The sequence below is a fragment of the Notamacropus eugenii genome, chromosome 2 (genome assembly GCF_028372415.1).
Source record: "Notamacropus eugenii isolate mMacEug1 chromosome 2, mMacEug1.pri_v2, whole genome shotgun sequence".
NCBI classification, from domain to species: domain Eukaryota; kingdom Metazoa; phylum Chordata; class Mammalia; order Diprotodontia; family Macropodidae; genus Notamacropus; species Notamacropus eugenii.
In genome coordinates, this window is record NC_092873.1 from 108809572 (window position 1) to 108836033 (window position 26462).

The 26462-nt window shown below is 35.1% G+C and overlaps 1 protein-coding gene across 12 annotated transcripts in view; it reads right to left on the reverse strand.

Moving 5' to 3' along the window:
- The window catches only part of SUPT3H (SPT3 homolog, SAGA and STAGA complex component), a 654394-nt gene that overhangs the window by 317106 nt on the left and 310826 nt on the right, over positions 1 to 26462 (reverse strand). Inside the window, exon 1 of one of the 12 annotated variants that reach the window (XM_072642327.1) lies at positions 20072 to 21137. The exons of the other annotated variants lie outside the window; for them this stretch is intronic. Within the exon in view, the coding sequence (XP_072498428.1) occupies positions 20072 to 20109 (38 nt within the window). The 5' untranslated portion in view covers positions 20110 to 21137. Of the gene's footprint in view, positions 1 to 20071; positions 21138 to 26462 lie in introns of those variants that run through there. 12 annotated transcript variants of the gene reach the window in all.

Below are 26462 nucleotides of genomic sequence, written 5' to 3' on the forward strand. Positions count from 1 at the left end.
AGAAAGTAATTCCTTAAAAATTAGAACTGGGCAAGTGAAAGTTGATGACTCCATGGGACCTCAAGAAGCAATAAAATGAAATCAAAAGAATGAAAAAAATACAAGAAAATGTGAAATGTCAGAAAAATAACTCACTTGAAAAAAAACAGATTGAGGGGAGATAACTTAAGAATTATTGGACTACCTGCAAGTCACGATAAAAGAAAGAGTCTGGATATCCTATTTCAAGAAACTGGCAAGGAAAACTGCTTTGCTATCTTAGAACCACAGGTAAAATAGAAATTGAAGGAATTCACTAATCAACAAAACTGAAAATTCCCTGAATTATCACCAAATTTCAGAGCTCCAAGGTCAAAGCAGTCAGAAAGAGACCATTCAAATCCTGAGAAGCCCCATTCTAGATCATACAAGAGTTAGTAGCTACCATATTAAAGGAGTGGAGGGTTTGGAATATAATATTCTGGAAGGAAAGAAGCTGGTATCAAAACCAAGAACAAGCTACCCCGCAAACTGAGTATAATCCTTTAGGGGGAAAAAATAGACACGATGAACTAGAGGACTTTAAAGTATTACAGATGAAAAGACTAGTGTGGAATAGAAAATTTGACTTTCAAATGCAAGCTTCAAGAAAAGCATAACAAGGCAAACATGAAAGAGAAATCATAAAGGTCTCAATACAAGTTAAATTTTTACCTTTCTAATAAGGACTGAGGGCAGTTAGAAGAATTTTACATAGAAATAAGATGTGGAAGTGAGCTGATAATGTTCAGATAATGAAAAAAATGGATAGATGAGACATGTATGCCTTGGGAGGAGGGAAAAGGGAGAGAAAGAATGGGAGAAATTATCTCACATAAAGGAGTTTTTACAGAAGAGGGTTCAAAGAGGGAAATGTACAACTCTGCCACCCCCCCATGCACACACACATACAATTAGTAATAGAAATCTATCTTAGCCAACAGGGAAACAAAAAGGAAAAGTTATAAGAGAAACTACATCTTGCCAAAAGAAACCATAGATAATGAAGTAAAATCAATAGTAAACACATATGCACCAAATGGTATAGCATCCAAATTCTTAAAGGAAAAGTTAAATGAAACACAGGAAGAAATTTACAGTAAAACTACACTAGTGGGGGACTTCAACTTTCCTTTCTCAAAACTAGATAAATATAATAATAAAATAAATAAGAAGTCAAGGAGAAGAACAGAACCTTAGAAATTTCAGATACGATAGCCCTTGGAGAAAACTGAAAGGGAATAGAAAGGAACATACTTTTTTTTTCTCACCTGTCCATGGCACCCTCACAAAAACTGACAGTGTATTAGGGCATAAAAACCTCACAACCACATACAGAAGAGCAGAAATATTAAATGCACCCTTTTCAGACCATAGTGCAGCAAAAATTACATTTAATAAAGGACTATAGAAGCATAGGTCAAAAATTAATCGGAAAATAAATAATCTAATCCTAGAGGATAGATACAGAGGCAAAAGAAGTAATTACTCCAGCTATAGTAACTAATCTTGAAGTTGCAGGCTCAGCATTCTTCAAATCCAGTGAGATAGAACAACAATAGGAATAACAACGTGTTCCCTCAAAGACCCATCATTAATGCAGTGAGGAGTGGGAAAAGGGAAGGGGAGGACTCTGTCTATGTGAAACACAGAGAAGGAATAGGAGAAGAAGAGAACAGTAACAACTTACTGCTGCTGTCCTGAATATACTTCCAGTGAGCACATGGAAAACAAGCTTCACAATCAGGACCCAACCTTCCTTTCCAACTTCCCATTCCCACATTTCATGGCATAGCCATGCTTAACGATTCTAACTTTCCAGCTTCAACCTCCACAGTACTCCCCAACTCTGACTCAAAGAATTCTCTGTTTACTTCAAGACTTACCCTAAGCAGCACCTTCATGAAGCCTTTCACAATCCATACTTCACCCCCCTTCATCTTCCTCCTTAACTCTGACTTCAGAGTCTGTGCTAGTCATTGTTCTCTTGGTTACCCAATTTGTGTTCTCTTGGTCTCTTGGTGTGGCTTCTCTTCTTATAGCCTAGGTTCTTCTCTGGACAAAGAGCATCACCCTCTGTGCTAGTCAGTCTGCTCTTAATTTGGAGACTATTCAAGTCTCATGAATGATCTAAGATTTATTTCTTTGTCTGGAATCATGACTATGCATTCTATTCTTTTTCATGGTTTCCTTTTGGAAGGGTATTTAACACAATGCTCTAACAAATAATATTAATAACTTGGCACTATTAAGAGGACAGTTAATGCACATATAATTTAAAACACTTGCCAAAAAGTCTCTCAAAACTTATTTCTGCATTTTGAAGGGAAGCAAATTAAAGACACTATAAAATATGACAAATGTGACAAGTCAGTCTTGTAGAACAGAAGCTGTATTCCTTCCTTTGATCACTGAAAGGACATTGCCTCAGTCAAACTGAGTCCTGTTAAAGACTGTAGTCTGAAAAGGCCAAGGTCCCCACTGCATCCTGGGCCATCTCCAAGTTTTCCTGATCTATATCTGGCCACTGGATCCAGATGGCTCTGGAGGAGAAAGTGAGGCTAGTGACTGCACAACCCTTCCTCACTTAAATCCAGTTCACTTGCATGTTATAACATCACCTTCCTGATGTCATGGTCCTCTTCAAAAATGAAGAACAAACTGTAAGCAAACAATGAGAATAAAATTGTTTTCCACTGACTTCTAGTAGGAAATAGGAGATGAATCCCAAAGGATAATAAGTAACCAAGACAAAAATGAATTTTTAGGCAAAGGGTTTTAAAATTGTTCATCTGATGACATATACTTATAAGCAATATTTGATGCAAAGTCTGACATCTACTTAATAGTACACAATGTACTTTTCCTCACAATCTTGTATTTATTTCACCAGCTCTATCTAGGTTTCCCCTCCACTATCAGACAACCTTTCTGGACCATAAAAATTTTGCTCAAGATTAGGAAGCCCCCGCTGACTTCATGTCTCTTCCCTCTACTTTTAACCTAGGGATTCTTGAGGGTCAATCTACAAAGATCAAACTTGGCCTAATACAGCCAAATAACTGATCTATGATGTGCTATACTCCGAAAAGTCTTACTACTCAACACATTTGACTAGTGAAAAGACAAACAGACAGAACATTAAGTGCTATGAACAGTGGGAATACATAGAAACGTGAGGGCAAAATATGCATGGCATGGTGCAAAGAAGTTATGGAAGCCTAGTTCCTGGCAGAACTGAGAGGTCTAGAGGGCAAAGGCTAAGGCTGTGGCTGGAGGAAGGAAGAGGAGGGGAGAGAATAATCATTGCAAGAGAGGAGGCAGCTAAGTGAGGAGCTGGTCAGGAAGTAAAATGAGCTAGCCCTTCATTTTATCAACACTAGAAAGCTGAAATTGGCATGCCATGATCAAGTTTATTTAAACTCAGGTGGTAACTTTTTTTTTGAAGGGTGGGAGCAGAAGGATATAGATCTGCGATTTCATTGGTATTTCATTGGATTTTCATTGGTAAACCCCCTCTGACAATGCAGATGAGCAACTGTGCTGCAATTTCCAACTTTAGAGAGTTTCCTGGGAGTATTGAGAAGTCAAGTGACTTCCCATGTTTCATTCATTCATGACACAATCAGTATGTGTCAAAGGCAAAAACTGATCCCAAGTCTTCTGATTAAGGTTGACTTTTTACTAAATACACAACACTGAATTCTAATCATAGAATTGCTAGTAAACATTTTCATTCAACTGTTAATTAATTTGTTTTTTAACACAACTAAATAATAAATTGCAATTTTTAAAATATTTACTTTATAGGGGCATTTTTTTCATGATATTATTCCAGTTTTTGCATGTGTGATGTGCAAGCAATTTTTAAGATATTAAAAATGCCAAGCTAGTAGTGGGCTATAGAGTAATGGAATGATATTACTGCTATTCTGAATTTTGATGTTAATAGATTTCTGGGGCCAGATAATATTCAAATATTTCTACTCTCATAGAAAGTGCAAATTATTTCCAGAAAAAAAAATAGCAAGTCACAGATTCCTCTCTTAAGAATTAATGTTATTCAAGATACTTAAACTACTACTGTTGCTACTAAACTTCTAGGAGGAATAAAAAGAAAAAAATGAAGCAATGTAATTTCATCATCCTTTAACACATATTTCAGATTGCCTAACATGGACCCAGAAAGTCATCACTGAGCTAAAACGAAGCATTCTCATACCAAAATTTTAATTTAATTTATACTTATTTAAAATACCTTTTAAAGTAGGGGAGAAGGGATGGATTTAAGCAGGATGGGAGGGATGATGGAAGGGAAGGCAAATGGGAGGAGGGAGCAATTAGAAGTAAACACTCTTGGGGAGGGACAAGGTAAAAGAGAGAATAGAAGAAATGGGGGGCAGGATAGGATGGAGGGAAATAGAGTTTGTCTTACACAACATGACTATTATGGAAATCTTTTGTAAAACTACACATACATAGCCTATATTGAATTGTTTGCCTTCTCAGTGGGGATGGGTGGGGAGGGAGGAAGGGAGAGAAGTTAAAACTCAAAGTTTTAAAAATGAATGTTAAAAATTGTTGAGAATTGTTTTTGCATACAACTGGGAAATAAAAAATACAGGTAATGGGGTATAGAAATTCATCTTGCCCTACAGGACAAGAGAGAAGATGGGGAGAAGGGAAGGGAGGGGTGTTAGAAGGGAGGGCACATTGGTGGAAGGGGCAATCAGAATGCATGGCATTTGGGGGGGAGGGGAGAGATGGGGAGAAAATATGGAACTCAAAATTTTGTGGAAATGAATGTCGAAAAGTTAAAATAAATAAATTTTAAAAATAAAATAAAATGCCTTTTAAGAAAAACCACCTGGTATTAATTAATATAGTACTATTATTTCTGTACATAACATCTCATATCATGTGAATGAATTTCTAGGATTCATTTTATTCCATAAACCATAAAATGGCTTCATTTTCACATAAAACACGTCTACCAAATCAACTTGTAAATTTTAAAATACGGGCAAATTGTACAAAGCTGTTATAATTCCCATTAAGCAATTCAAACATTAATTTTACAAACGGCTATGCTTGCCAAAAGGAAAAATGTATAATCTAATCCATTCATACAACATAATACATTCCATTTGCTCCTCAACAAAAAGCTTCAGTTTGAATCAGGAAGTATACAAGACAATTGCCTTTCTAGAATACGCAGACTGGACAATGATCAGTCATTTTCATTATGAGTAAAACAGAGAAAAATTTATTTACAGCCTCAACAATTTTCCTAAGGAACAAAGGAATTGAATAGTCCAAAAGAAAAGAATTTTCAGTTTGTTCTCCAAAGAACACAATGAAAAAGTGATGAGAAATGAGGACATCAAAATACAACAATATATAACATAATTTTTAATACAGAATGTGCACCCTGCATTTATTAGACTACCCTTGAAAGTCTGAGATGGTAATTTGAATTATATTTTATTAATTCTGAATTTTAGTATCTAAAAGTATCAATTTATGTAGATATTTAAAGAAATCTCATTAAAAAAATATACTCAATAAGCCTCTAAATTGTGTGTGTTCATTCTTTGTTGAGAAAGATGACCACGCCATCAGAGAAATGATGACATGACTTGCACTTGACTTTGTTTTGAGTGAGGGAGGGCTGTGCAAGTCAGCAGCCTCACTTCTCCTCCAGAGCCATCTGAATCCATCTAAAATCAAAATAACTCCAAATTTCTTTTGGAAATGGTAAATAATGTTCACAAGACTGGTGAAGATAAAGCTACTTGTTGAAGATAGAGACAGAATGGCTGACCTAGATCACAGATCCACGAACAGCACATTAATATATCTATTTTCCTATAGCCCCTCCAGCAAGTCATTTCCCATTTTTGTTAAATTTGACAATCTAATGGGTTTGACATAGTACTTCAGAGTTGTTTTTATTTCTCTAACTAGTAGTGATTTAGACCATTTTTTGCCTCATGGCTACTGATACTTTGCATTTCTTCCCCCGAAAAATTTATTCATATCTTTTAATCAAGTGAGAAATGGTCTTAGAAATTTGAATGGGCTCCCTTTATATCTCAGAAATGAGACCTTTATCAGAGAATCCTGCTGCAAAGATTTATATCCCAACTTCCTGTTTCACTCCTAATTTTAACAACATTGATTTGTTTGTATAACATTATTCTAATTTTATGTAGCCAAAATTGTCCATTTTACTTCTTATAAAACTCTATCTATTGTTTGGTAACGAACACTTCTCCATCCACAGATTTAATATGTAGTTTCTATCATGCTCCTGTAATCTGTTTATATTGTCACCATTTAAGTCTAAATCATATACCCATTTGGAACATGTCTTGTGAAATGCTGGTCTATACCTAGTTCCCACCAGACTGCATGTCAGTTTTCCCACCACTTTTTGTTAAACAGTGAGTTCTTGCCCCCAAAATTGACACTATTAGATTTATCAAATATAGGGCTTACTGAGCTTGTTTGCTTCTGTGTACTGTATAACTAATCTGTTCCTTTGATCAACCTTTCTATTTCTTCTTGGTAACAGATTTTTGTTTTGATGACTAAGAATCTATAATATAGTTTGATATCTGGTATAGCTAATCTTGTTTTATTTTCATTGATTCCCTTGATATTCTTGACTTTTGTTTCTATAGATTAATTTTATTATTTTTTCTAACCCCATCAAGTAAGTCTTTGGTAATTTGATTGATATGGCACTGAATAAGTACATTAATTTAGTTAGCATTGTTATTTCTTATTATCTCAGCCTATTCAACAGCAATTTCTCGAATTATTTACATTTGTCTTTATTTGGATAGAGTATTTTATAACTGTGTTTACATATTTTCTGTGTGTGTCTAACAAAGTAGACTTGCAGGTATTTAATGCCATCTGCAATTATTTTAAGTAGAATTTGTCTATCTCTTTCTGGAAGTTCCACACATCATTTAGAATAAAGTTATTTAATTTTAATTAATTTTTAATCTGTATGTCAAAGGTCATTTATTGAATGTAAGTTTTGTTGCATTGTGGTCAGTAAAGGATGCATTTAATATTTCTGTTTTTCTGAATTTTCTGGATAGATTTTTATACCCTAATACATAAGGTTCCATGCATAGCTGCATATAGGACTAATCCTTTGTATTCCCACTCAACAGTTTCCAGAAAGCTATCATATCTTAATTTTCCAAAATTGTATTCATGTTCTTCATTTCTTTCTTTTCTTTTTAATTATAGTCAGAGGGAGGTAAATTGGGATCTCCTCTATTATAGTTTTATTCTCTACTTCTCCAGGTAATTAAATTGTTTTTGTCTATTATTTCAAGTAGTTTTTTACTTGATTCTCTACAATTTTTAAGTACATTATCATGTATCTGCAAAGAAAGATAGCTTAGTTTCTTCTTTACCTATTCTAATTCCTTCAATTTCTTTTTCTTCTCTTATTGCTAAAGCTAACATTTCTAGTACAATATTGAGTAACAGTGGTAATAATAGGCATCCTTATTTCAGCCCTAACCTTATTTAAAATGTTTCTAGCTTATCCCCATTACAAATAATGCTTGCTGATGATTTTAGGTAGATGTTACTTATCATTTTAAGGAAGGCTCCATTTATTTCTATGCTCTCTAGTGTTTTTTAATAGGAATGAGTGTTGGATTTTGTCAAACACTTTTTCTGCATCTATTAAGATAATCACACAGTTTCTGTTAGCTTTGCTATTGATATGATCAGTTATGCTGATAGTTTTCCTAACATTGAACTAGCCCTGCATTCCCAATATAAATCCTACCTGGTCAAAGTGTATTACAAGTTGTTGTAATCATTTAGATAATATTTTATTTAAAATGTCTGCATTTATATTCATTAGGGATATTGGTCTATAATTTTCTTTCTCTGTTTTGACTCTTCCTGGTTTAGGTATCAGTATCATATTTGTATCATAAAAAGAATTTGGTATGTTTTTGTTTAGGAATTAAAATGTTTTATCACTTTGTTGCATATATCTAATACTTACTTATATTAATTATTTATCTATGGGACCTTTCAGCAATATGTAGTTTTAATTAGGCATATTTTTTATTGTCGTTTTCTTTGAGATCATGATTACTATCCCTGCCTTTTTTATTTCAGCTAAAGTATGTATAATAGATTCTCCTCCAGGGCCTTATTTTAACTATGTGTGTATTTTTCTGCTTCAATTATGTTTCTTGTTAACAACACATTGTTGGATTTTAGTTTCTAATCCATTTTACTGTCCTCTTCTATTTCATGAGTGAGTTCATCCTATCAATATTCACAGCTATTAAAATTAATTGTGCATTTCCCTCTATTCTATTCTTTTATGCTTTTCCTTCTCTTTGTTTTCTTTTCTGCTCTTTAAGTTTGTTTGCTTCTAATGACTATCTACAAGCCCTTCTATTCTTGCCCCTTTCCTTTAACTCTTTTCTCTCCTGTTTCCCTACTGGATAAAATGTATCTCTGTACCCAACTATATTTTTGTATTTGTGTGTGTATGTGTTCTTTCTTTCTTTGACAAACACAAAGAATGAGGTTCAAGTTCATCCTCCATCTTCTTTGTCAAATAAACTTCTATTTGTGTATCCTACATATGTGAGATTATTTTACTCATCTTTCCTTTCCCTTCCCTTCTCTTACAGCATTTCTCTTTTCTTCTCTCTTCACATTCTTCTTTTAATATTAACAAAACATAGCAGAATCCTTCCTAGACTTTCTAATTAGACTCTTTCTATGACTTCTGATCATGGTATTCTGAGGGGATACATGTACCATCCCCCCTTTATAAGAAAGTAAGCAGTAATTTAACCATTTTTACTCCCTTATGATTGATCACTCATATTTATATGTTTCTCTTGATTCCTTTGCTTGTTTGTCAAATTTTCTACTCAGCTCTGGTTTTTTTTTTTTTTAATGTAGAATGATTGAAATTCCTTTATTTCATTAAAGACACATTTTTTTTTCACCTTTAGGAGAAAAGAGTTCTTTGTTCTGCCCTTCAGCTCTCTAATCGGAGGGATAATGGGTACTGATGAGGTGTAAAACCAAAGCTAATGAAATCTTAAGCGTTTCCTAGTATTGCAGTTTCCTGGGAGACTTTGCTTTTACAAGCGTCACAGAAATCTCGGATGTCCTGATCAATTTGGAAAATTATTATATTAACTGATATCAATGTAAAAACCTCCAAACAAACAAAAAAATTACAAAAATATTTCTGGGTAGAAATGACAGAAAAGTTTTTTAATCTGATTGTGCTATAGGTTTTATAATCTAAAAATTATGCCCAAAGTAATACCAATCATTTGGGAATAGTTTATCTTTACTAAGTATACGAGTCCTTCATCTTCAGTGGAGGACACTGAGCACATAAAGTAAGCTCAAATTCACTACAGATAATAGCCTGAAGGTTTGAAGAAGGCAAGAGCAAAGTCTGAGAAAATTTCTGCTTTGTCTTTACACTTTGCAGGGAATAGAAGGCCAATGCATTAACAAACCACTTTAAAACCACAACTCACTTCCCACAAGGTCTTCTAAGTTTCTATTCTACCTTTGTACGTGGAACCTACCAGGGACTTTGAAATACAGAGTAACAGAGTAAGAACTATGGATCTAGCACTGTGCTGTAAGAATAAAGGGTTTATATAAAGTGAGGATTTCCTTGATTTCACAATGTCCTCTCCTAATTGAGGGTACAAAATTATAGGATTAGACGTGCATTCTAACTCATCTTAATTGCCAAGATGCCCCAATATGGATGAATGGCAAACTAGGATCACAGCATGCCTGCCTTGGGGTTAGTTCTAGTGAATAAAGGTCAATCCATAATACAAATTCTTCTCATTTCTAACATTTGCCCCCAAAACTTGTAAAGAGTATAAGGTTACATTTGCCTGTCAAAATGTATTTTGGACAATGAGTGAATCAATAACAATGTGTGACATGGTACAAATTAAATACAGCTATTGGTTTCACATTGAAATTGTGCTCACAACAAATTATTCAATAGTCCTTCAAATTCACAGGATTTGATTCTACTTTATATGTATATGTATGTGTGTGTGTGTGTGTATATGTATATATATGATGGCTTTAAGAGGTTAAGGGAGATAAGAAGCGAAAGACAGAAAGTAGTAGGGAGAAACTGAGTAAATAAAAATGGTTTAAAGTGCAATCAACAGCTTTCTACCACCATACTGGTCTGCTTCACCTCTAAATATGCTGCCTCACTCGAGAACCCTGTGGCCACCAGGATGATGATTCAATAATTAGAGGATCCACACCTGGAACAGCCATATCATGAGAAGGTCCAGCCACACTTTACATTCTCCACTTGTAGCTCCCCCTCCATTATGTTCCACAACATACCATACTGGTCTGACTCCCCTCCATAGTTGCTGCCAAGCCCTTCCTCTAAGGAATGTCCCCTCCCAACTTTTCCTCTCTTTTATGTTTTATCTTCCTCCACAACAATATAAACTCCTCAAGAGCCGAAATGACACAAAGCCAGACGCATAGTAAGCACTTAATTGCTTTCTATCTTGTAATTATCTTTCTAGCTAGTTATCTTTCATTACATTTGCAAGATATTCTTTTATTTTGTTAAAGGAAATTACTTGGACAAAATATTTCCTTGCTTCTTTCACATGGATGCCACTTTTTCTTTTTGTTTTCCAAATGGACAATTTTATAATATGCTAAAATGTAATAGCGCACAATAATGTATTATAGGTTCCAAAGAAATGGGACAACATAAATGAAGAGCAGGTTACAATAATGGTGTTGCATCAAAACACTTTGTAGTACACATTATAAAGATAATGTACAACAGAGAAATCTTGGTTTAATCTATTACAAGTAATTCACTTTTCTTAACAATCACAAACACATATTCATAGTTAACAACCCTCACGTGTTTTCCCCTTCGAAGACTGTATTTAAGAAAAATTTGGCAGAATCTTTGGAACGAGGAAAACAGATTTCAAAAATATTGTTGTTTGAAAACTAAAGTAGTTTTGACCCATTTGCTAAAAACAATAACAAAAGCATAGACCTTGGAAGGGTACCACATCCACATCTGAAAATTTTGTTTGAATGACTTTATCCTAAAATCTCTCCAACAGCAATGTTCCTGTAATTTACACTGAATTTGGCTAATCAAAATATCAAGAATAAGAAGGAGGCTCTCATCCCCTTACTCTCCTATTCCCCTCCCCTTTTAAATTAATTTTTGTAAAAAGGAAAGAAACACTAATTAAACTTCAGGGAAACTGTAGAAAAAAATCACATCAGAAGGAGTTTCTTTTTATCAACCAAGGGAGAATATAAATTTTAAGTTTAAATCACAGTGATGTCCTCTAACTCATGTACTAATGGATAGTGTTAATCTGTATTTTTATGGAATTCTTCCATGCTGTACCTCTGGTTTGAAGTTTCAATCTCCTATATAGAAAGTGGTAGAGACATTCGGAGGTTAAAAGCTTTTCCTTTAGCTCTGCATGAACAATGCCTTGTGATCTGGGGTAAATGCCCTAACCATAGTCAATAATTATTTTAGTTACCCCATCAGTAAAGGATGGTAGCAAAGGAGGCCTGATGGAAAAGTTGGCACCTAAAAATGAATGTATTAAATAAATACAGCTCTATGGTCATTCTAGAGCCCAAAGATGAAAATGATGAACACATATCAGACACATATATATTTTTACTATGTCTTACAAAGTATCCTTTCTTCTGGGACCCCATAAGGGTTCTAATATAAATAGTATTATCTGTGTTCTCATAGCATCCCTCCCCTCTTTAGCAAGCTAAAGAGATATATAATAAGATCACATGCACATCAGTTTTTCCCACTGTAACACCACATATTTTGCATGGTTTTAATGAATAAAACAAGTAGTATTACAAAGAATAAGCTACTACTATATATTCAGATCTGTAATAGACAACCTGAAAGATATCAGAAATGAGGTCCTTGGCCTGTCTCAGTGAGGTGTACGATTTGGTTGAAGTGGCCAGTTGTGAAAAGAAAAAAAAAAACAATGCCTCTACTCATTTCCTCTAACTGACAAACACACAAAAAGGCCATTCCTGTAATTTAAAAAGTAAACTGATTTACCAAAACAGTATAGCAAAAAACAAACAACTGAATACCACACACATGCCACTAGAAAGTAATTTCCTTGAATGAAAGGACTGGTTTTCATTTTCTCTCTATATTCCTAACATTTTCCACTGCGTCTTGTACGTAATAGGTGCTTCATGATTTGTTTAGTGAATGAATAAACTGAGCTGCTCAGCACTTTGAAAGCCAAAGCATCTACCTGATAAATGAAAACACATATGATTCCTACCAAAGACTTGCTGCATGTGGATTAACTATATTATACTTCATTTTTATACATAAAGAATAAGCATCTCAAAGTATTAAGTATTCTCACATTTCTCCATTTGTAAGAACAGTATACTACTCTTCAAAAATACTTTAACCATTTAATGAACTAGAGCAAAAAAATAATGCACATGTTAAAAGTACTTGTCATGCTGAAATTAAAATGAATGTTTTTATTCATGGTGCAGCCACTAAACATGTCTCTCATTCTCTTTCTTTTCTCAATCAGAAGCCAGATGTGCCCTGACTGAACAGAGTGGTAACAGGCTGAGAAAAATAGAAGAACATTTTCAATTTCTCTTGTTGCCACAGAAGATGTCAGATGAGAGCTTCCTGAGTGAAGAAAACTAGTAGTTAATTAGGCTGGCTCCATCGCTATGCCCAGTCACAGCAAAGGCTTCTGAATGTTCCATACTGGCATAAGGGAATGAAAGATCTGAGTCATGCCAGCGAAGGCTAACTTACCCTCAAATGTATGGCATGACACCAGGTCCTTTGGGTCTATGTCAACTTTTTCCTTTTTCCAGGGGGAAGAAGGATTGGGAAGCTTCTTTTTAAGGTTTAAACAGAAACATGTGGAGAATTGTTCCCTTTTCTCCTCATCCCTTCCTTAAAATGAAGAGTGAAATGTATATTTGCATATACATTTCTGTATATTTATATTTCACTCATATCTATAATACAGATATATGTGTGCATATATGAATATATGTGTATATACACATACACACAAATATAGTTAAGATGGCTCCTGTATCAAATTAATTCAGCTATTTCTTCTTGTAGTATACTTAATTCTAGAATGCCATCTTAGATCACAGACAGGGATTGAAAGGACATTATAAGGCCATTCAAATAAATCCCTTCACTTTACAGGTGAGAAAATTGAGGCCCTAAATGGTTAAACTACTTTCTCAAGGTCACACAGGTTGTAAGCAGCAGCAGCAGGATCCAAATGCAGGTCTAGAAATCCAGAAATCTTTCCAGTGCATCAAGCAATTCTGGTTACAATAGTACCCAAGGATTTTCAGATGTTCTTGTATTTTTGGTGTCCAGCATGAGTAACACCCCTAGTTGAGTCCCAAGACAGAAAACAAAGGAATGGAAGCGAGGGAAAAATGAGAAGCAGTCTAGAACTATGTAACCCTCAAGAAAACTAGGAACATCATGAAGGAGAAATTAGGCATGACGGGATTATTACACCCTTGCTCAAGTGTATGAGTCAAACTCTAGAGTGAAATGAAAGAGGTAGGTTCAACTTCTTGTGGGTTAAAGTCACCCAAAGCTTGAAGAGAAATGAGCAAATTAGAGAAATGGGATCTGAGCAGTAACTGGACCTATGAGATACTTCAGTTCTTAAATGAGGTCTACATGAGGTAAACTGAAAAACAGAGAAGGATTTACACTTTCAAAATTTGTAATCTACCATTTGGACTGAAGGGAAGCAACTTGGATGTTGGGGGAGAAGTAGTAACCGTATAGGCAACAGGTCTCAATTTGTGGTGCCTCACCAACCATTACTTGTCTAGGTTCTCAGGAAGGACAACCATACTCAGCTACAGCTCTAATACTGGAGCTTATCTCCACAAATAATTTCACTGAGTGGATTCAGTAGACATCTAGCCAGATATATGGCAAAACTCTTTGGGGCCTGATAAGTCAAAACTGTTATAATTACGTTCTTGTTTGTTTGTTTGCTTCATCCTTGGGAACAATTCTGTCATCTTCAGTATTGCCAGGGACCAGTTTGAAGATGCAATTCAATATTATTCTATTCTGTGGGACTATGGATCTACCCGAAAATGAACAACTTAGGGAACTAACACACAAACCAGTGGCATTTTAAAGCCATCCACAATCTGGATCCCAAGTTCTTTTTCAGCCTTATTTCCTACTATGCCCCTTTATGAGCTTGAAATTCCAGTCAAATTGGACTACTAGCTGCTTGCCAACTTGAGAGTCTATTTTTGCCTATTTAAATGCATGTCACTTCAACAGTTAGAATTTACTTCCTCCTTACCTCTAAGTCTCTGAAACATTATCTTCAGATAAGGAAAAGATAGGATGCATGGTCCTAACACATAAGATTTTCTAATGCTGAATCATGCTTTCTGTTGTATGGACATGAAAATATATTTGTAAAAATAAGCATATCATAAAAGCTTCTTTATATTCTTCCAAAAGACTGATCCAGACCATCTATGGATAGTGTGACTCCTGATTTCCAATGTTTGAAGCCATTTCTACTTTATTGTTCAAGGTATGACAATGCTAATAAAGAGATAGGAATCTGCCTCCCACCAAGAGATGAATATTAACACTACTGGTACTACAGCTGGAACCACATCCATACCAACTAGGGTCACTGTCATTTTCAGATCCCGTGCTACTTCCTTGGGTCAACACTGTATCTTTCCAGTGGCACAAATAAGAAATCAGTAGGGACAAACACTGACACAGGAAAATGGGAAGATGAAGATCTATCAGTTTTCAGCAGAGGTAGGTTCCACATTAGGACAATTACATCATCCCTGGAAGATAAAGCAACTGAGGATAGTCCAACTAACCCTCTTCTCCTAGAAAGTGAAACTTATAGCTGGAAAAAACTAATATTATCCAAATGATATTTACATTTAGAATTAAAAAACAAAAAGAATGTTCTGAATTTGTTTCAAGCCTTGTTTTAATATGAAACTTTCTCAGATATGAAGAGCTATTCCCTTTTCAACAACAATTTATCACTTGCTGGCTGTCTAAAACTGCACTTCTCTAGAAAAAGAAATCCCAATCTTTTAGGAACTTGCAATCTAATTGAAAAGGCAAGACATACACAAATAAATCAGCTATACAGGAATTGCAAGTTGGAAGGGACCTGAGAGACCATGATGCAACTCATACAAGAAAAAGAATTCTTTCTAAACATTCTTGAAAAGCAGTCATATAACCTTGGCATAGAGCTTCCCTGACACATGACATTCCACCCTGATTATTTGTTAGTTTTTTCCTTTAATGAATCCTATCTTAAATTTGCTCCTTCACAATTTCTACCATTGCTCTTAGTTCTGACCTCTAGAGTCAAAAAGAACAAATTAATCCCTCTTTCAGCTGATTTTAACTTTAAGCAATCAATCAACAAGTATTTAAGACCCTGCCAGGAATCATGCTTGGCCCAGGAGATACAAAGACAAAAATGAATCATTTCCTACCCTCAAACAGCTTACACTACTTGAAGAAAGCTCTCATACCTCCCTTCTCCAAGCTAAAAATCTCCAGTTAGTTCATTCCACTGAGGGCCATACAGCACTCATTTAAGTCTCTTTACAATACTGGGGGCCCCTCCTCCAAAAGTCCTCCAGCTTATCAGTGCCTTTTACTTATTTCCTCCAGTCCTTTTCATGCTACACTATTTACTGAACCTTTTCTAGTCTTTCCTCGGTAAAGACTCATTTTTGGGGGGTATTTTTTACATTCAAAGGCAATCTAAGGATAAATACACAAGTGGGAAACTGAACTCCAAGAAACACTGAATTATTGTTTCATGTGATAATCAGTTAATATCCCAATTAATTACAGGAAGGTTCTCTAGAAAAAGGAGAAAGTATCAAATAATCACTGGAGATCATTTATAATACAATAATTATTTCAAATTAATTAATAGCACTTGAGAGAGAGCCTAGGAAATTAAGGTTTTCTGCAACATCAATACAGTATAGCCAGAGAAGTCATCAAGCATGTACTATATGTCAGATACTGTGCTAAGTGCTAAGAATACAAAGAAAAACAAGAGATAGTCCATACTGTCAAGGAGGTCACAATCTAATGGAGGGAGAGAACATGCAAACAATTACTTACAAAAAGGATATATACAGGACAAATTGGAGATAATCAACAGAGGCAAGGCAGTAAGGATTAAGGGGACCAGGAAAGGCTTCTGATAGAAAATGAGATTTTTGGCTAGGTCCTGGAGATACTCAGCTAAGTCAGGAAGCAGGTTTGAGTAGGGAGAGAATTTCAGGCATGAGGAACATGAAAATACCCGGAGGCAGGAGATACAATATCTTATGGCAGGAACATCACGGAAGCACAGTATCTCTGGAATACATGGCAGAGGGTGGAAGGTACAAGAAGACTAAAAAGGAAAAAGGAGTCAGGCTATGAATGGCTTTAAACACCAAACAGAGGTGACAGAGAACACTGGAATTTATAGAATAAGGTCATGACATGTTCAAACTATCAATGAGAGTGAAGTTAAGGATGGAGTAGAATGGGGAGAAAATTGAGACAGGGAGACAAACCACAAAGCTATTGCAATAATCCACCCATGAGGCGATGAGGGCCAAATGAGGGTGGTAGCACTGTCAGAGGAAATAAAAGAACATATATGAGAAATGTTAAAAGAAAATCACAGGGCTTGGTCACAGTTTGGATATGCAGAGGGAGAGGAAGTGAGGAGCTGAAGATAAAACCTAAGTTGCAAGCCTAGGTGACTGGGAAGACTGGGGTATCCTTGCCGGTAAAAGGAAAATAAAGAAATGAGGAACACTTGGAGGGGAGGGGGAGTAGCATTTTCCACATACTGACTGGAAGATTTCTATAGGACATCCAGTTCAAAATGTCCAATACACTGATGAAAGCTGTAAGGGCTGAATAAGAAGGCAGATCATCATTAGCACAGAGAAGATAATAGATTCTATGGAAGCTGATGAGATCACTAAGTGAAATGGTATAGAGAGAGAGGAGAAGAGCATTCATGGTTAGTGGTAGAGATCTGGATGAAGACTGAGTAAAGGAGATTGAGAAGTGGTCAGAAGGGTAAGGAAAAGAACCAGGAGAGAACAACATCACTAAAGGGTAAAGATGAAAGTGTCAAGAAGAGGCTGATCAACAGTGTCAAAGGCAGCACAGAGGTGGAGAAGTTCGAGAATTGAGAAAAGTCATTATATTTGGCAATTAAGAGCTCAATGGTAATTTTAGGGAGAGTAGTTTCAAATGAATGGTGAGTTCAGAAGTTAAACTAAAAAGAGCTAAGAAGAGAGTAGGAGGAAAGGAAGCAGAGGTATTGATGGTGGATGGTCTTCTCAAGAAGTTTAGCCTCAAAAGGGAGAAGAGACGAGAAGAAAGCTTTCAGGGATGGATAGTTCAAATGACTTTTTTTGAGGATAAGGGGGACATCAGCATGTATATAAGCAGTAAGAAGTGGCTAGTAGACCAGGAAAGATTGAGGATAAGTGAGAAAATGGGAATGACAGAGACAGCAATCTGCTGGAGAAGAAGTGATGGGATGGGATCACTTTTGCACATAGAGGGGTTTATCTTAGCAAGGACATGGGTCATCTCTTCATTGAGACAGGGGTGAAGGAGGAGATGGAAAGTATCTGAGTAACTTAAAATGAAGAGGAGATGGGAAACGGCAATCTAGGCAAATGGTCTTAATGTTTTTAGTGAAATATGAGGCAAAGTTTTGAGCTGGTAAAGTGTGTGTGGGGGTGCCATAAAAGTTTTACAGAAGGTTGAAAAAGTTTGGGAGAATGACTGTGGTGAGCGGGACAGCAAAGCATTCAGAGGCATAAAAGGACTGCCTTGCTGCATTGAGGGACCAATTGAGATTATGTAACAAATCTGTTGTGGACTTAATCAATATAATTTGGTGATTACTGGAAAGGGAAAATGCTTGCCATGTGTGACTAATTGAGCTTGTGCATGAGTCTTAGTATCAACTTTAGATAGACAAAATCATAGTTCAGGAAAGTACGCAATTGCATTAAACAGTTGAAACTACACAATGGTGGTACTATTATTCTCACAATCTCTGCAGCCTTGTTTCTGGCACAGATATTTTTTTCGTTCTGTATGAATGATGTTGGGTTTGGAAACTGGGATGAAAAATATTAAGGACTACTGACCCTAAACTACTCTAAACGAATAAGTATTAGTGTGTTTTTAAAGATTTCCAGTAAAGGAGGTGCCACAATTGTATTACTGTTTATATTAAAAGTTTCCATTTTCAATTGTTTGTATCTCATCCATAAAAAAATATTTGGAATAGAAGATTGGCATAAAATGTTGGCTAAATTTTCAAAGAGGGTCAAACCTCAATTTTCAGATTTTGAATTCATAAGGTTTTGCATTTCTCTGAATTTGAGATTTGCCCATTTCAATGTCACCTGAGTGCACAGATTTGAATTTGGGGGATATTTCCTAAATAAGAGTAACTGAAAACTTATATCCAGATCACTCTGCCTATGAAGAAGTAAATATCCATTTTAAAAAATCTGATTTACAAGGTGGCCCATTTAAACCAATTCCCATTTAATAATGTGGCTGTGTGCAGGGCTTGTTTTAAATGGGCCACCCGGCGTGAAGCTTAAGTCCTAGACAAAAAAATGTCTTCCCTTAAGGATTTTTAAAAACCAAAAGCACTGTAAGTTTCGTGGTTATTTTTAAAGTTTTAGATGGTTTCTTTGGACTCCTTTAGATCTGAAAAAAAAAAGATACACATTTAAAAAATGAAATGTTACAACCGCACATCTATAATGAGAACCAGTGCCAGTGGATATTTTTAAAGCAAATTAAAATGTGCTTTTTTTAAAAAAAAACTTAAGCAAACAGCTGCTTTACACACACTGCACAGTAACTACTTTTCAGCAAAAAAAATTCACAAGGAATTTCCTAATGAAGATTTATGGTATATGCTAGTATTTGACAATTAAAGGCTCCCTAGTAATGATATGAGAGATAAAGTCTGATACATTAGTTAAAGAACTCTGAGTATACTTGTGCATTATCAGATGGCTGGTTTACATAACAAAAGATAGAAAATAAGTGGTACCCTTGGTAAAGTCAAGTGATGATGAACTAGAAGACAGGTATTACCTTATTATTCTATAATATATTTTATTCATTTGTTTCAAAGCATTTGACAAATTTAGTATTAGTAATATATCAATGCCTCCAGAAATTTAGGTACATCCTACTAGGGATTTAAAAATCAAGGTTTATTAAAATCAGTAACTTCTTCCAATGCTTGATTCCTCTTTCAGTGTACTACTTAAAAATGCTGCCCTTTCTTTTAAAGATCAAGAATTGTCATTGTTCTTAAAAAGTATGTACATGTTATAAGTTATATATGTCAACAAATCTAAGTCCTTAGATTCTAATCATCATGATTTTGGCAAAATTCTCCTTTAAATCTTGGATGATTAATAAGCTGCATAATTTGGTTCTAGCTGAGACAATTAAAGGGAAATCCAGAAGGGTGATATATTGAGGATATGAAACTCAGCAAAACAAATTCTCAAAATCTACTTTTTTCTTTGTGTTTCCTAAGCCTCTGGTCACACCATGAAAATAAAACTATACAAAAGAAGGCTTGAGTCTCTTAATGCAGCTGATAAACACCACTGCCTCAATTTCACTGGCCCTTGTATCTCTTCCTTTCTATCCTGCTTAAATATTTTATTAAATGAGAGAAAAGTATGAAGGAAACAAACATGTCTACAAAATATTGTCCATTTATTCTATATTACTCCTTTCACAGAAATCCAGTTCTTTGTTGGCCAATATCTTTCAAACAAAATTACTCTGTATTTTCTTTGCATATACTTTGTACTTACTTACATGTTCACATGTACTCCCAATAGGATGGAAGCACACATATCAGGGGCTTTAATGCATACTTATTGACTGATTTATGTAGCGATCAGAATATTCAAAGGACTGAGGAAAGATTCAATGCAGGATTATGTAATTATCTGTCCATAACACTTCCAGGGCTTGAACCTTCCTCTCTTTTACCTATAAAAAAAAAAAAGTAACACTATCTGTGGGGACAAAAAAAAGGTCATCCATTTCTAGTTATAAAAGGGATTATCCTGAACACTATCCTGAAAAATTGCAACAAACATACTTTCAAACAAGGAAACATAGAATTAAATACCACAGAAATGTTGTGATGATAATAACAAGTCACACTCCTATAACACTTAGTATTTACAAAGCACTTCCTCACAATGACCACACAGAGAAAGTAAAGTTAGTAATATTAACCCACCATTTTCACACATGAGGAAATAGAGGTTAAGGTCACATTAAATGACTTGCCCATAGTCACAGAGTTACTAAGTGTCAGGACTGGGACGCAAATGCAGTTCTCTTGAAATTAGGAAGACTTGGATTGAAATTCTGTCCCTATCACTTAACTAGGTAGCAAGTCATTTTAAACTTGAACTGTTTCCTAATCTGTATAATGATGATAATAATGACCAAATGAGATAATATGTATAAAGCACTTGTAATTGTCAGGCATTATATTTTGCTGTAGTTTAGTTGTTTCAGTTGTGTCCAATTCTCCGTGACCCCATTTGGAGTTTTTTTGACATAGATACTGGAGCGGTTTGTGATTTCCTTTTCTAGTTCATTTTACAGATAGGAAAACTGAGGCAAACAGGGTTTAGTTATTTGCCCAGGGTCACATGGCTAGTAAGTGTCTGAGGCCAGATCTGAACTCAGGAAGATGAGTCTTCCTATCCACTGTGCCACTCAGCTGCCCTCAAGCATTATATAAATGTCATTTATAATTATATGGAACAGCACAGTTACCTATATAGTACAAAAGGAGGCTGAAGTCAAAACCTTGACTACAGCAGCAAATCTTTTTTTCATCAGAATTCTTGTTATTTGAGGTAATCAAAGTCTTTGATAGGCATTATTAATAATTGTTAACACTGCTACATGGAAAAGTAAGGGATAAAGTTATCACCATCTTATAAATACTAACAGGGAGATTGATAGCCTCTTCAGGACAGGTAAGTGGGAGAATTAGCTAAAAAGAAAAAATAACACAAAAGTACTGAGGGTTTTTTTTTTTTAACTTATGGAAAGTTTTGAAAAAAAAAATAACTCCTGTGATAAATGGGGAAACTATAGCACAGCTTACAAATGTAGAAGATTTTATGATATATATTTTTAAAATGAAAAGATGGTAAGCAACAGCATTCTGCAAATGTTTTAGAAAATTGGATTCTGTAGTCCGAAAAGGTCATTCTAGTCAATTATTCCATGAAGAAGGAAAGTGATATAGTAACATCTGTTTGTTGGTGGGGGCAAAAGAGAAAACAGAAAGAGATAAACATGAATCATATGCAAAATGTGTTGACAAGTCCAAGATTCATCTACTTCAGAGGTTCCTTGATTTACAGATAAATGGTTGACCACATTGGTTTAATTTTATGTTTCATGATTGAGAAGTGACAGAAAGTAGGTGATAATGGAGGTGGTGGTGATCAAAAGAAGCCTAAAGTTTTTGAAACTCACACCTCCTTAGTACCCCTATCCCTGGGATACCTCCTTCCTTCTGATTAGAGAGGGTAGAGGGCACATACTAGAGAGCTCTTCCTTCACTTGAGGAACTCAAGGCATCTCTCTTATCATTTCCTACCAGGTTGCAATCCCCTGCAGGGCACCTTTCTTTCCTCTCCACTGCCCCCAACGCTTACTTCTTTTCACGTTGTCTTATCCCATTAGATTGTGAGCTCCTTGAAGGTTAGAGACAGACTTTCTTTTGTCTTTCTCCCTATCTCCAGAACTTAAGCACAGCACCTAGTATATAGTAGGCACTCAAAATGTTTACTGACTAACTGGCTGTGTTTCTAAAATTTTAGGAACATGAATCTAATCTATACTGCTACATTCTAGCAGACAAATTATCATCCTAAATAATCAATTTTTATTGATAAATATAAACTAAGGAAGGAAAGTTACAGCTAAAATATATGGAAGTCTTTCTTTACAATACTTTTTTACTTATATAATGTTCATACTTTGTTCTTCCACATGTTCCAGATCTTACCAAGTAGAAAGGCAGGACCTTTTCTGCCTTTCCTCACACTCTTTTTACTCTCCTCTCTTTTTACAAGTCAGTAAACATTAATTTTACTAATTTTTGCATGAGAGGATTAAAGAATTTTGAATGGGAAGGAATCTCAGAGAACAAATGGTCCCCCAAAAAAATACCCGAAAAAGGAATCCCGTAAGTGGGCATCCAGCCATGACTTGCAGACCTCCACTGAAGATGAACATTACTTTTTAAGTAAGATCATTCCAATTCTGGATATCATTACAAAACTTTTCCTTACATTAAGCCAAAGATCTAACTTTCAGTTGCTTCTATCCATTATCTTACTTCTACCCTCTAGGTCAAGCAGGAGAAATCTTGTCCTTCTTCCATGTGACAGCTCAGCAAATACTTAAAGACAGTTATCATCTCCCCCTAAATTTTCTCTTCTCCAAGCTAAACATTACCCAGTTTCTTTAACTTATTCTCTGAACTGTATTTCTAAGCCCTTGAGTACCCAGGTGGCTCCTCCCTAGACAACTCGTTTATAAATGTTCTTCATTCAAGAACTGAACACAATGAATGGTCCAAGTATGCACTGAATCGATTCCCTTCTGCTGGACACAATGCAATCCAATGTGTCCTAAGATCCTATTAACTTTTTGACTGCCAAAAAAGAAAAAAAAGAAAAAAACTACTGATTCATATGAACTTGAAATTTACTTAAATATCTGCTATTTTACAAATGTCTTAACTATATTTCTCTCCGTCACTCCATCTTTTACTTGTGAAATTGATTTTTTTGAACCCAATTTTACATCTTCACCTTTATTTCTATTCAATTTTATCTTATTAAACCTGGCCCATTGTTCCAGTATATTTCTGGTTCTTATCTGTCATCTAATGTGTCAGTTAGTCACCCTACTTTGAGTCAATAGTAAATTTTATGAATATGTCATTGAAATCTTTATCTAAATCAGTAATAAAATAGCAAAGGACCAAAAACTGATATATTTTACATTCTCTGAATTTCTAAACATGTTCTTAAAAAGATTTATGAATTTTGTCTAATAGTTTAATAATTTTTCTAGTCATTTTTTTTGTCTTCTTTTTGAGTCTCTTTCACCCTTCCCTTACAATGTACAATGGTGCCAAAAAGACTATTAATAGAACCTAATAGAAGTCTCTTTTAGGTAATCCTCCTATGTGATCAGGAGACTACTCTGTAGCTCAGGAAATTCTCATGAGTTTTCTTAATGAAAAAGTCACTAAAAAAAGATTGGCCATAAATATCTTGTGAACTCTGACAAAGCACCTTATAAAATATAACCATCCGTAAACAGTCAGACCTCTGGAATTAAAATGCCAGCACCTTCTATTAAAAGGTGCTTAGTCACAGTCCACTAAATTTTTACCAAAAAAAAATTTATTCCGTGATTTCACGGGTTTCTGAAGTTAGCAAAAGCCAAGAAAACTTTGTGCGCCCGTGTGGAGGGCTGGCGCGTACAGACCACGGACTGCGAAGTCCGTTTTTATAGGGTGAGAAGTGATCACCCTGCACCAAAGAGTCCTCCTGCAGTTCTCTCCTCGTTCTTCTCCTTGGAGTCCCATGGGACAATGGAACTCCCAATGACTTCTGAGTGCCTAACTGTGGCAATGACTACCTGCTTCTCCAATTCATTCTCCAAACAGGAACCTGGTGGATAAGGAAAGAAAAGGGTCCCAAGCACAAGTCAGGAGTTAATTAATATGGGTAAGATCAAGGAAGAAGCAGCTTTGAGGAAGAATCATAAAGAAACTCCATGTTTCTCTGACACATTGGAAATAGGTGAAGGAAATTAGGGTTGATTTTTAAATGTTAAAACTTTTAACTTTAAAAAAGGAATAGCTCACAAAAATTACATTTTATACCATTTAACACAAACAAACTGAAGGGTATATTTAACACAAAGAACTTGAATGGAATGCATTCTCTCCTCACCTGTCTTATCTTCTTTCCATATATGAAGCTTTTCTTGATCTCCCCAACTGTTGAAAGTATTTAGCATCATTTCATACGTATCTTGTACTTAGTTATCTGTGTATGTGCCACATTCATTCAGTTGAGTAAAAGTTCTTTGAGAGCAGGGACTGTTGCTGTTTCTGTATCCCTGGGACTAGTATGTTTGAAATGTTTTACCTATCTCACAGGATTATTGTGAAAACAAGAATTTGTAAATCTTAAAAGGATATACAAATGTGATTATATTATTGTTCTATTATTGTAATGATTACCTGGGAAACACAAAAAAAGAGAAAATGCTAAAATATATAAAGAGAGTCATCAATTTATGTTCTTAAAGTTCATTTCCAAATCAGCTGTTTGGAAAGCTGGAAAATATATTTTCATAGAAATAGTACTATGAAATGATGGTTAGGTGGCCAGCCTGATAATTCGCACTTATAGTTTGTGTATCACTTTTCTTACACTAACTCTGTGAAGTAACTTGGCCTACAAATGGCTATTTAATGCAAATTTAATCTAAGAAAAGTCACTAAATTATTTGTGCTCTTTGAGACATCTCACTGCTGTCAAAATAATGAAAGCAGGTCACATTCAGAAAGATACAAAAAAGATCTCGTATAGGAAAATAATCATAGCAGCACTTTCTGTGGTACCAAAAAAAGTATATATTAAAATATTCAACTCTATTAGCTAGGAAATATATGAACAAATTGTGGGCATATGAATATGTGGTATATTATTAGGCAATAAAAATTACAAATACAAGGAAACAAGAGAAACATGGGTAGATTTGCATAAACTAACAGAGAAAAATAAGTAGAATGAGGAAAATATTTTACACAGTAAGTACAATAATGTAAAAGAAAAGGACAAATCCAAAAGCTTTGTAACTGTAATAACTAATCCTGCTCCCAAAGAGATGAGGAAATACAGCTCTCTCCTATTTTAGAGGTGAGGGACATGGTTGCTGTGGTCTGCTGGTTGCGTTGTTTTGCTTATTACAAGGGAAGGTTCACTGGGGTAGATTACAGGTTGGAGACCTCTTTGTATTGTTATAAAAAAAAGACATCAATGAAACTTTTAAGAGAATGATTATCAGAAAACAGCCTTAAGTTTTTAATTGTTTAGAAGTGAAAAGACTAAACATAAGGATACAAAACAGCACATCCTTAGAGTTATTTTGGTCTGTACTTCTCTTAGTCATTTGGAGCACTCTTACATGGTTCTGAACAACTGCTCATCATTCTTCTTTTGAGAACTCTATTTGTACCCTTTGAAGACGTATGAACTGGGGAATGGGTGTGTGTGTGTGTGTGTGTGTGTGTGTGTGTGTGTGTGTGTGTGTGTGCATGCGCGCGTGTGTGTATGTGTGTGAGTGTGTGTGCGTGCGTGTCACAGCTAGGTGGGCCAGTGGACAGAGTGCTCAGTCTGGAATCAAAAAAGACTCATCTTACTGAGTTCAAATCCAGCTTCAGACACTTACTTGCTTAGCAACCCTGGCCAAGTCACTTAACTCTGTTTGCCTCACTTCCCTCACCTATTAAATGAACTGGAGAAGGAAATGGCAAACCAAGCTGGTATCTTTGCCAAGAAAACCCTAAATGGGGTCACAAATAGTCAGAAACAACTAAAAAAAGGCTGAACAATATTTATTAACTATCAATTTATCTTGGACATCAGATCCTTATCAGAGATGTGGATACAAAGATTTTTTTTTCCAGTCTAATGTTTCCTTTTTTTATGCTAACTGTAGTAATTCTACTAATAAAAAAGCATTTTTGCTTTTGATGAACTGCAATTTTGATCAATTTCATGTGATAAAAATTTTATTTTTATCTTCCATGCTTAGTTAAGAATTCAGCCCTTAACCATAACCACGACAGGTGTATGGTATGACTTTCATCTAATACTTTATTCATATAATCTTTAATATTCAAAATGTATCTATTTTGATTACTGAGGCATATGGCATGAGATTGTGATCTCAAGTTAATTGTCAGACTGATTTGCAATCTCTCAGCAATTTTTGTTAAATGGGGGCTCTATTCTTAGTAACTTATATTTTGGAATTTATCAGAAATTGGTTTACTAAAATCAATTACTTTTTATTCTTCCTGGTTTAAGCCTTTTTATTGGTGTCCTTTTGTATTTTTTTTAAGGATACAGTTTTG